The 12102-nt window shown below is 42.4% G+C and overlaps 1 protein-coding gene and 1 pseudogene across 2 annotated transcripts; both read left to right on the top strand.

Annotated features, from left to right (window-relative positions):
* Nucleotides 1-2324: 2324 nt before the first annotated feature.
* On the top strand, nt 2325-4823 carry LOC136469290 (uncharacterized; annotated as a pseudogene).
* A 3179-nt stretch (nt 4824-8002) lies between these two features.
* On the top strand, nt 8003-11899 carry LOC136476589 (putative methylesterase 14, chloroplastic). 2 transcript variants are annotated; one of them, XM_066474485.1, is made up of 5 exons: nt 8003-8928; nt 10397-10681; nt 10777-10920; nt 11001-11135; nt 11266-11899. In XM_066474485.1, the coding sequence occupies exons 1-5, from the start codon at nt 8629-8631 to the stop codon at nt 11614-11616; spliced, it is 1215 nt and encodes a 404-aa protein (XP_066330582.1). In that variant the 5' UTR covers nt 8003-8628; the 3' UTR covers nt 11617-11899. The 2 variants fall into 2 exon arrangements, with proteins under 2 accessions (XP_066330582.1, XP_066330583.1); XM_066474486.1 differs by having other exon boundaries at nt 8005-8928; nt 10442-10681; nt 11266-11898.
* Nucleotides 11900-12102: the final 203 nt, after the last annotated feature.

Below are 12102 nucleotides of genomic sequence, written 5' to 3'. Positions count from 1 at the left end.
GTCGTTGCTGCTCACGGAATCACAGCGTAGCGTTTGCCGTCGACCCGTCGTGGACTCGAACTCGAGGTCCTCCGTCCTCGTGGATTCGCCGCTCCCTGTGCTCGATCCGATCTCGATGGCCGCACCCACGCTCGTACAGAGTAGAATACGTGATAACGTGAACCATCGCCCATCGGTCTCTCGTGAGTTGCAGTCCAGAAGGCCAGCCAAGCGTGTACACGATCAATTCTCCAGTATTGGCTTGTGATTCGTTGATTCGTTCCACAGGGATTCGGTTGTGATTCGTTCTAGAGCTACACGGATGGGCTTCGGTTGGGCCGAGCGCAGGGTGGTCCGTGGCCCACAGGGACCACCCTGTAGCTCCGCCAGTGCTCTTGGCATAGGCAATACACCAAGAGCATGCCTCTTCTTGATCTTCGCCACCAATATAGATGGCCAAACGGGCGACTAAGCCTGTTAAGGCATGATCTAATTACCTTTTGTTTCGTGTCTTCGGCTCAGGCATGACCCCTACAAGGGTTTAGCTAGGCTAGGCCGGCCTGATGGCCCGACAAACCCGTTGCGCCCCTGCCCAACTCCCTACCATTATGTCGGCATGCAAGTAAGATGAGGTCAGGTGGAGATAGGATGTGAGAGGATCTAGCATAGGGGAGGCACGGTGAATGAGAAGGAAGTGCTGGGCCGAGCGACAGCATGTACGGTGCGTGAGATGCGTAGGGTGGGATGCAACAACATATATGCATATCTATTGGTTAGGCTAGCCAAGTCTTGCAAGCCGATCTGCAGTTCATCACATCCTGTCCTGTAGGAGCAACTCAACAAAAAAATTGCACTTTGGTGGTGCCCAATTTCGCTACATGATGGTCTCAGAAACTGTTTTGCAATCACCATGATTGGTAAGGGTTCAAGTGATTGTGTCCTCAACCGCCGTGGAAAGGTTAACTGTTTGATTTTTTTTTCTCTCCAAAGTTTTATGTATTGAACTAGTTATTGTGCACTTGTGCTTTGTGAAAGGTTATGTTCTCCTTTGGAACTTAGGCTCTCCACGACGTGTGTTTGAAGTGATGCCCAAACAAGAAAGAGAACATAGGAGCATCACTCTGCACTGTGGCAGATGATGCTAAGGCCATGTTCATTTATCTTATAATCCGTCTTTTTTAGCTTGTTATTTTAGTCAGAATAATGTTTTTCTCTCACAACAAATCAGCCGGAACAGTATTTTGGTTTGTTTTTTCAGTGAAGCGAACGGAGCCTAACTTGTAGTGATACCATCAAAGGGAGAGCGGCATAAGTTCAAGTGTCGGTGCCCAAAATATAAAAAAAACCTTTTCTGTTTGCTCATTCCAACTATTGATACCGAAAACCTCGCGGGATGGACCAACAAATAGAGAAGTCAACATGGCAACAGAACCACCTTGCAGTTGTTGATGGTGTAGTAGTCGTCGTGAAGATCGCATCAAGAGTCAATGCCAGTTTTTGTTGTGGGACTTATTTTTTTCCATCCAACATCACTACCCACTGTGGAAGGCCTTAGTAAGCTCCCATCTCTTCATGCCGGGTCCCTTTCTCATTAGCCACCACTAACACCCTCTATGAGGAATGGATTACTTTGGTAGCACTGGCGGAGCTATAGGGTGGTCCCTGTGGGCCACGGACCACCCTGTGCTCGGCCCAACCGAAGCCCATCTGTGTAGCTTCGGAATGAATCACAACCGAATCCCTGTGGAACAAATCAACGAATCACAAGCCAATACTGGAGAATTGATCGTGTACACGCTTGGCCGGCCTTCTGGACTGCAACTCGCGAGAGACCGACGGGCGACGGTTCACGTTATCACGTATTCTACTCCGTACGGCGTGGGTGCGGCCATCGAGATCGGATCGAACACAGGGAGCGGCGAATCCACGAGGACAGAGGACCTCGAGTTTGAGTCCACGACGGGTCGACGGCAAACGCTACGCTGTGATTTCGTGAGCAGCAACGACGACAAACGCTGCCGTGACTCCGTGAGCAGCAGCAACCCAGCAGATCAGGTACGTACGTACATCAAAAATCTAAGACAAAGACTCAATTGCTATTTGCTAAGCCAAAGCCCTACTCTGTACTCACGTTTCTCCTTTTTCTTTCTGCTTCTTTTTCTTTCAGCCAGGATCGGAGATTCAGAGGATCCACGTTTCTACAATTGGCAAGCCAGGAACAGCAAAAGTGCACAGGGTATGGGTATATAAAACTGATTTAATTTTAATTATATGTTTTTTACGGTATTGGATTATTGGTTTGGTAAATTGAAACGTCATATAATTCTCATGCAGATTTGTTAAAAATGAAGAGGAGTGGTGATATTGCCTCTCTTTTCTAGAAATATGAATCAAAGAAGAAGGCTTGTTCTCAATCTCCTTCTGTGGATCAAGATAGAGTGATTGAAGAAAATGTAACTCGAACTCCAATGTCTGAACAAGAAGATGATCCAGATCAAAATAGAGTGATTGAAGAAAATATAACTCCAACTCCAATGCCTCCAAATCCACCTCCAGATGCCCAAAAAGAACCTATTTATGATATCAGTCGGCTTCCACTTGATCCGGGAGAAAGACAACCCATTGCAAATTATCCAATCAATGATCAAGATGTAGTTTGACGATCATATATTATTAAAGGTCCATTCCAACCTTATGCACATCAATTTGAAAGTAGAAAAATTGAAAATAGGGATCGACAATTCAATCCTATGTGGTTTTATAAATATCCATGGATTGAATACAGTGTCAAGAAGGAAGCAGCATTTTGCTTTGTGTGCTACTTGTTTGGAAAGGAGAAAAGTAAGAAATCTGCATTTGTTGAAGGTGGTTGGAGAAACTGGAATAGAAATGACGCGCTTGATTTACATGTGGGAAGTGTAACAAGTGCTCACAACGCAGCTCAAGAAAGATATAACTTATTTATGACTCCCCATGGAGCAATTGATGATAAAATTGTGAAGGTGGATAATGAGGAGCGCCGTCTCTACAAGATTAGGTTGACTTATTCACTTAGATGTTTGAGATTTCTTTTGCAGCAAGGATTAGCATTCCGTGGGCATGATGAAAGTGAAGAGTCTAGCAACAGAGGGAACTTCATTGAGCTTTTGAAGTGGCTTGCAGCAAATAATGAAGAGGTCGACAAGTTTGTTTTGAAGAATGCTCCAGGTAATTGCACATTAACTAGCCCAGACATACAAAAAGAAATTATTCAATGTTGTGCAATGGAGACTAGAGATCAAATCATTAAGGAAATTGGGGATGATCACTATACAATTTTAGCTTATGAGTCTAGTGATGTCTCTCATAAAGAACAACTAGCCCTTTGCTTGCGTTATGTTGATAAATTAGGAAGGCCATGTGAGCGGTTTCTTGGAATTGTTCATGTAGATGATACTACTTCTTCATCACTTAAGGAAGCAATTCAATCTTTACTAGTTAGTCATGGTTTGACTATAACTCAAATCCGTGGTCAAGGCTATGATGGGGCTAGTAACATGAAAGGAGAGATTAAAGGGCTGAAAACCTTGATTATGAAAGAATCACCCTCTGCTTATTATGTTCACTGTTTTGCACATCAACTCCAATTGGTTCCTGTTGCTGTTGCCAAAGACAATGATGATTGTGTGTGGTTTTTTGATCGAGTATCCCTCTTGCTAAATATTGTTGGTAGCTCTTGTAAGCGTCATGGCATGCTTCGACATCACCAATATGCCAATGTCATGAAAGCACTTGAGTGTGGTATACTAGAATCTGGAAGTGGGTTAAATCAAGAGATGGGACTGCCTAGACCTGGTGACACTCGATGGGGTTCTCATTATAAAACTGTGGTCTACATGATTGCTATGTATCCCACAATTCGCGATGTACTCATAGCTCTTGGACGAGATACTTCACAAAGGGGTGAATGGCCAAAAATACATACTATGGTTGGAGTGTTTGAGTCATTTGATTTCATTTTCAGTGCTCATTTGATGCTTGATATTCTTGGACATACAAATGAATTGTCTGAGTGTTTGCAAAGAAAAGACCAAGATATCCTTAATGCAATGTCACTTGTCCGTTTGGCAAAGAGTAAAATGCAACAAATGAGGTCTGAAGGGTGGGTTTTATTTTTTCAAAGGGTTACAATATTTTGCAACAAATATGGTATTCAAGTTCCTGGAATGGAACATAATTATGTGCCATATGGAAGATCAGCACGTTTTGCTCAGGACCAAACAAATGATGATCACTTTAGAAGAGAAGTATATATTGGAGTCATTGATAAAATTAGTCAAGAGCTTGACAGTCGGTTTGATGAGGTAAATATGGAGTTGCTTACTTGTATGGCTGCTTTGAATCCAGTAGATTCCTTCGCTTCTTTTGATGCAAACAAGGTACATAGACTTGCTAAATTTTACCCTAATGATTTTTCAAGCTCAGACTTGCTAAGACTCGATCTGCAACTTGAAACTTTTATTGATGACATGAGGAAAGATGAAATGTTCAAAGGCCTAAACAATCTTGTTGACCTCTCAGTAAAACTTGTTGAAACAAAGAGGGATAAAGTTTATCATTGGGTCTATTTACTTATCAAATTGGTATTGCTTCTACCGGTGGCTACTGCAAGTGTTGAAAGAATATTTTCTGCAATGACCTTTATCAAGAATAAGTTGAGAAATAAGATGGGTGATAGCCTTCTCGATGATTGTCTAGTGACTTTTACTGAGCGGGATATGTTCTTACAATTGAGTGAAGAAGAGATCATCAACACTTTCATGGCTATTAGAAGGCGAAGGCCTGACAAGAAGAATAAGAAGTAGTGACATATTCTTCTTCAACTATTATAGGTATGTAATATTTCGATCAATTCTACGTTAAGAAAGCTATACTCGTCTATTTTAAGAACTCTATATGTCCTTTTTCCTTTAATTGTATTTTGTAATTCATATACTTGTGTACTGATAAGTTAAATTTATAGCGGTTAAAAAAATTTAGACACTGGACCACCATAGCTACAAATCCTAGCTACGCCACTGTTTGCTAGCCAGGTAGGTTCTGTTCAAAGAGAACAAAACGGCTACGGCATATACGTACAACTCCAGGACAACTGCTGCACATCACCTTGTCGTGAGTTGTGACTAACTACTACACAACACTGAATAATTTTCTTTCTTGACTAACCGTGGATTCAGGGAGCCAGGCATGCTTTTGACATGACCCATGTGCTACTTGCAAACCAGTACACGTACACCTCATCGCATCTCAAGATCTAAAAAAATGTCAGGGCAGATCAACTCAACATGCATGTGAAAAAAGGGAAAAAGAGGGAAAATATGATGGCAAGCAAGGTCAACGCATCTCTAGGACGGTCATTTATTTGGAGAGCCTTTAGATATGTGCTTTCGGCCAATTTCGGCCATCCATTTCTCTTAGACTCCAATTCTTCAAAAAAAAAAAAAACTCGTAGATTCCTATAAATAATCAATATATCATACTGAAATCTTATATCTGAATTACTATAGCTTTGGTGTAGCTTTCCTACACCAATTAATGCTCCTCATAGAAGTTGACTAATCTTAAGAGTTCAAAATTTATAAGATTTGGTATTCTTTGTATCTTATAAACAGGAGTACGCACGTGTCAGTAGTAGTTTACTACTTCCTCAGTGCCTAAGTAACTGTCGTTATGGTATTCGTGATGTTTAAATTTTTTTAAATTTAACTAGGTTTGTAGAAATTATTAACAATATTTTTATCTCTAAATAAGTTTATTAGAAAAATAGATTTAACGATCTATCTAATGATATTAATTATGTACTACAAATATTAATATTTTTTATATAGTTCGTCAAAGTTGAAAGAGTTTGACTTGTCAAGAGGTGAGAACGACAGTTATTTAGGGATAGAGACCATAGACGTGAAGGATTACTCGTAATTCAAGGCTGAACGCAGAAGAAAAAGGTGGCCAAAACCACATGAGGTCATGTTTAGTTCCAAAAATTTTTCTCAAAAAGTGCTATAGTAGCTATCACATCGAATCTTACGATATGTGCATAGAGCATTAAATGTAGACGAAAAAAAACTAATTGCACAGTTTAGTTAGAAATCGCGAGATGAACGTTTTGATCCTAATTAGTCCATGATTGAATACTAATTACCAAATAAAAACAAAATCGTACAATAGTTAAAATCCCAAACTTCGGCCTTGTTTAGATTGAAAAAAATTTCAACCCGATGAATAGTAGCACTTTCGTCTTATTTGGTAAATATTGTCTAATCGTGGACCAACTAAGCTCAAAAGATTCATCTCGTGATTTCCAACTAAACTGTACAATTAGTTGTTTTTTTAACCTACATTTAATGCTCTATGCAAATGGCTAAAAATTGATGTGATGGAGAGAGAGTGAAAAAACTTAGAATTTTGAGAGTAACTAAACAAGGCCTTCACCCAAATATACGTGGCTGAGTAAATAAGGAGCAAGTAACTGCCGTCCTGGCAATGGCACACCGCACACCAGCTGCCAGCATGAGCATGTGAGCAATTTCACTTTGAGTCACCTACAGCACCACACTATTCCAGCGTCATTTCAACGGCTCAAATTTATGGGAGGGAGTTGTTGAACGCTGCGATCCACGCAATAAAGAATTGCAAAGGAAGATAAGCATATTAGTTTGGCTTAGACACGTCGTAAATCATCATAAATTTTTAGCTAAAATAATATTTTTTTCATACAAATCAGCCAACAGTATTTTTTCACGAACCAACAACTATACGAACCAGCCAACCCTCTGGATAAAGGTTACTTGGCCCTTGTTTAGTTCTACCCCAACTTCCAAAAAGTTACTACAGTACCTATCACATCGAATGTTTGCGGCCCGTGCATGGAGCATTAAATGTAGACGAAAAGAAAAACTAATTGCACAGTTTGGTGGGAAATTGCGAGACGAACATTTTGAGCCTAATTAGTCCATGTTTGAACACTATTTATCAAATAAAAACGAACGTGCTACAGTAGCCCAAAATCCAAATTCCTGGCACTAAACAAGGGGCCTGACTTCCAACAGAGCTTCATCCGTTCTGTTTGTGTTCGTTCATCAGGTGGCCCTATTCTCACTTTTTTCTCCAGCAAATCATAGGTGCAGTCGTGCAGACGTGCAGCCACATATCTTTAAATCAGGGCCGACGAAATTCTGGAGCTCAAAAGCTAGACACACACCGACTATCTTTTGCATTCCATCAGTTATTAAAAAAAAGAGAGAGAGAGAAAAGTACTGCAGATTTATTGCTGCATGCTGATAGACTGATAATATAATTGTGAGAGGCAGGTCCTGGGATCTGAAAAAGGGCAGACCAGGATATCCGCTCCCCAGAAATCAAAGAAAAACCAGAGGAAAAGAGCACCGGAGGGAAGTTATTTTAAGTGTTTCAGATTTCAGAAGGGGAAAGGAAAGGAGCTGCCACTTTCATCTTTATCTGAAGAAGATGGAGAAGACAAGGACAGCGAGGTGGTCAAAAGCCAGACCAAACGAGACAATCAGTGTACTTGGGTGGAATAATAAAATAAAATAAAATCGCAACAGCATAAAAGAAACCATTTCTTTTGTTTTCTCTACAGAAGAGAACAAACTAAAGCTGGAGAGCGGTGTACAGCTAGCGCGTCTTGACGATAGTCCGCGCTAGCTAGCAAGTAGGAAGACGGCAAGAGACACAATTCCCTAGAAACCGCCCAAAAGCTTCCTGCAATCCGGCGGCTTTGGCGTTGAACTCCCATCCTTCCCTGGCCTTGTTTAGTTTTTCCGCTCTCTCTTCATCACATCAAATTTGTGTACACATGAATGAAGTATTAAATATAGATAAAAAAACTAATTACACAGTTTAATTATAAATTACGAAACAAATTTTTTAAGCCTAGTTAAAATATAATTAGACAATAATTATCAAATACAAACGCTACAGCACCGAATACTGATTCCAAACAGTGATCTAAACGAGGCCCTTGTTTGATTAGCATCGACTGCCAAAGATTTCTCTTTTATTTTTCTCGGTTCGGAAGGTGCCGCGCAGGGGAGGGAAATAAATCGCTCCGGCGAGATTCCAGTGGAGACGAGTTAGGTGCAAGGACCACTCATAAATTCCGCCCTGTTCTTTCAGATCTGCTCCGTGCTGTGTGTGCTTCTGCCTCCCTTGCGGCGAGAAGAAATTCATTTGCTAGGCCGGCCCACCGAGGGATAGCGTTTCTGTTCTGGTCACCCATGCGTCGTCGCCGGAGTCCAATCTCGCCTCTCGGAGTTTCTTGACTTCGTCGGAGTTTCCATTTTCCCGGTGCCGGGGGTCAACTTGTTCCTCTCAAAGGTTGAATTCTTTCACCCCGAGGATTTCGTGTCGAGTCGCGCTGATTTGATTTCCACCGCTCAGTGGTGAGAGAAGCGTGTTCTTGAAGCAGAGCTCAGTTCCTGCTTTAAAATTCCTCCCTTTTCCCTTGGTTTCTTTGCTCTCGCTCGCCTTTGGCGCAATTTGCTTGCTGCCCAGTCCACAGTCCTCCGTTCTTGTGTTGTCTGAATCTTGCGCGGCAGCTTTGCGGCTTGTTCCCACACTCGTTTCCCCGTCTCGGATTTTGCGTTCCCAATGGGCAACGCGTTCGCGTGCATGCCGCGCAAGGAGCAGCGGGGCGCGGCCTTGGTGTCGCGCAGCAAGCGGATGGGGAGCGCGCGGTCGGCGCGCGGCGGGCCCAAGCTCACGCCCGCGGAGGAGGAGCTCCTGCACCGCCAAGCGCTGGCCATGGCCATCCACCAGCACCTCGACGCCGGCGGCTCCATGTCGCGCCGCATCGACGCCGGGGCCTCCCTGTCTCGGCGCATGGGACCCGGCTCCACCAGCTCCCGGCGCCGCGGCGACCTGCCGGACTCCGTCACGAATGCCAAGCCCGTAAGCCTCATACTACCTACCCTTTTCTTTCACTTCCAATTTCACTTGCTTGCTTTCTCCAACCTTGTCCAGCGTTCTTGCGCTCTAAATCCAATATTAGTGTTATTAATGTTACCTTAGAATTTTACATTTTGGTGCTGCCATAATTTTCTGTATATGGTCAATTGTGCCAAGCTTCTGTAATCCATAGTATTCGGTCATTTGCAATATGTGCTTAGGTAGTTAGGTGTAAGAATTAGCGCTGGACAGTTCCTAGAAATTGTTCTGGTAGCAACTTTTCATACAGATTTTTCATGATTGAGGTGTTTGTTCAGTAGCATTCTGCTCTTAAAATCAGTACGTCACTATTGCGGGGTAGCTTGGACTGTGACTTGACTCCAACTTTGGCCTGGATGTATTTGTTCGTATGTAACTGCTCTTGGTTGATCTATTGATTTATAATGTGGTTGATAGTGTCGGACTTAATGTGATTGGGTGAGTAGTGAGTTCAACTAGTTGTTTGTGTTGTGCCTTTTTGTTTGCCGAAGGATTTTTCTTCTTTTTTACTTGGAAACTGTCCTAACCTTTTGAATTATTTTTGTCTCCCATATAAACATTTTCAATTATTTCTCTGTAGCTTCCTTGGTTAGGTAAAGTTGAGTTGTATTTGAATAGTGACTTTCTGCCAATAGTTAAGTGATAAAAACTTGGTGTTCCCGGTTCTGGAACATGTTAGAACTTCAAGGTAGTTCCATCGTGTGGAATTATAGCATACTGAATAGGAAGTTGTGTTTCCATCTTGCTTGGTGCTGTACTCCTGTGCTAAATGCCCTGTTCAAGTATATATATACTTCAAAATTAAATAACCTAGCTTGAGTCTTTAGATGTCATTGTAAGCATATATGCCTAATACTTTGCTACAATTTGGAACCTTGATCTTGTTCATAATAAAATGGTGGTACAGTTGCTTTTCCCCTGTGCCAGCCAAAATAGTTCTGGTTTCTTTTTAATTCAGTTCTCTTGGTATGCTGGGCATGCCTTTTCTTATTCTATGCATGCTTTTCACCTAAAGCATAACAGGAATTTTTTGTTCAAATGTTCATACACTTGCTAATTTTCTAAAAATTATGGATTATTTAGTAGCCTATATATCATTGTCTTATGCCACTATATGTTCAAAAGGTATCTTTGTGTGCAACTCTTGTCACACATAAGTACAAGACTTGGTTGTCTATTCAAGGAGAAATTTATATGGCATTGGGACTACAAGACAATGCTAGCACCTCAGCATTAACCTAACTGCTTTAACAGCATGGTCCCATATTCAAAACTTTGTCTCATTTATAACTTGTTTGCTAGTTACGGTTTTTGTTGCCTGACCTGTAAATTCCTAAGAGTAGTTTTATCTCTTTGTCCTTAGCCTTGTCAACAGTTAAAGTAAGAAGAAAATGTAACATTTTCATACAAACATTATCTTGTGGTTTCTTAGGAAAAAAAAAAGATTTTGAATGGTGCTGCTGGTATATGCTTTCAGGCCCCAATTGTTCTGGAGAATTTGGAAACAAAGAAAATTGTCCTTGTTCATGGAGAAGGATTTGGTGCTTGGTGTTGGTACAAGACCATCTCACACTTGGAGGAAGCTGGTTTAGATCCTGTTGCCTTAGATCTCACAGGTTCTGGCATAGACCATACTGATACAAACAGCATAGCTACATTAGCAGATTACTCCAAGCCATTGATTGATTACCTTGATAAACTTCCTGAAGATGAGAAGGTGGCTGTTACATCTGCTGTTCTGTGTACATTTATTTTTTTGGGAGGAAACATTCAGCTTTTCTGACCACTGTGTTTGTAACGACGATAATGCAGGTTATTTTGGTCGGCCATAGTTGCGGAGGTGCAAGTGTGTCATATGCATTGGAGAAATACCCCAAAAAGATATCAAAGGCGGTGTTTCTTACAGCTACGATGGTGAAGGATGGCCAGCGGCCCTTTGATGTGTTCTCTGAGGAAGTATGGAATCCCTCTTTATGTGTTTATAACATTTCCATGTACATATTCAATGGGAGCTTACGTTAACCTGCATTTCACAGCTCCGGTCAGCAGATGTTTTCTTGCAAGAATCACAGTTTTTAGTTTATGGAAATGGAAAGGACAAGCCTCCTACTGGGCTGATGTTCGATAAACAGCAGATCAAGGGGCTCTATTTCAATCAAACACCTTCCAAGGTGAGTACATTGTGTTCTACCATTATGCAACCAGAACCTGTTAAAAGATGTATTGTATCCAGCATTCTCATGCCAGCCTGTATTTCCAGTTGACTTGTTAACAAGTTTGCACATGCTTCATAATATGCAGGATATGGCGCTAGCCGCGGTGTCCATAAGGCCTATCCCTCTAGCCCCAATCATGGAGAAGCTCTCCCTCACCCCAGAGAACTACGGCACTGTCCGCCGCTACTTCATCCAGACGCTCGATGACCACATGCTGTCGCCGGACGCCCAGGAGAAGCTGGTCCGCGAGAACCCTCCTGACGACATCTTCAAGATCAAGGGCGGCGACCACTGCCCCTTCTTCTCGAAGCCGCAGTCCCTCAACAAGATCCTGCTGGAGATCGCACAGATCCAAGCTCCCTCGGCGCTGCTTCCAGGCAGGGCGAGCGCTGAGGAAACTGCTGCTGCCACGGAGGCGGTGGCGGCGAAGTCATGACTGCATGTATGTAGTGTACATGAAAAGAAAAATGAGTAGCACATAGGTTGCAAAAGGGAGGGAGGGAGGTCTGGGGATTAACTGAAACCAGCTGTGTCGGATAATAATGTAGGGAGGTCAGAGTGTTCGTTTCTTTCTTCTGGATCAGATCAGATCATATAGAGAATGAGAGGTGGTCAGCAGATAGTTGCATTTCTTTCTTTACCTTGTGAATGAATGAATGAGATATGAAGTCTGTCTGTGATGTGTGCGCTGCTTGTACAGTGAGAAATGTCAATGCAGATAGTACTTGTGGTGATGCTTAATTCACCAACAATTATTGTTAAGTTGATGATAATCCTCTCGTTCATAGCCTCCTTCCTGGTGCTGTGGCGCAGCGTGTGGTCGCTGGATCATCCCACGTGGCACTCCTGGCACCGTTGGATGCGATCTTATCCAGGCATTCCCTACCACTCACGCGCCTCTCTTTCTTGCTGCTTCTGCTTG

This window comes from Miscanthus floridulus, chromosome 8, assembly GCF_019320115.1.
Source record: "Miscanthus floridulus cultivar M001 chromosome 8, ASM1932011v1, whole genome shotgun sequence".
In the NCBI taxonomy this organism is placed as follows: Eukaryota; Viridiplantae; Streptophyta; class Magnoliopsida; order Poales; family Poaceae; genus Miscanthus; species Miscanthus floridulus.
Note: the sequence above shows the minus strand (reverse complement) of the source record. Positions and strands in the feature narration are given on the sequence as shown.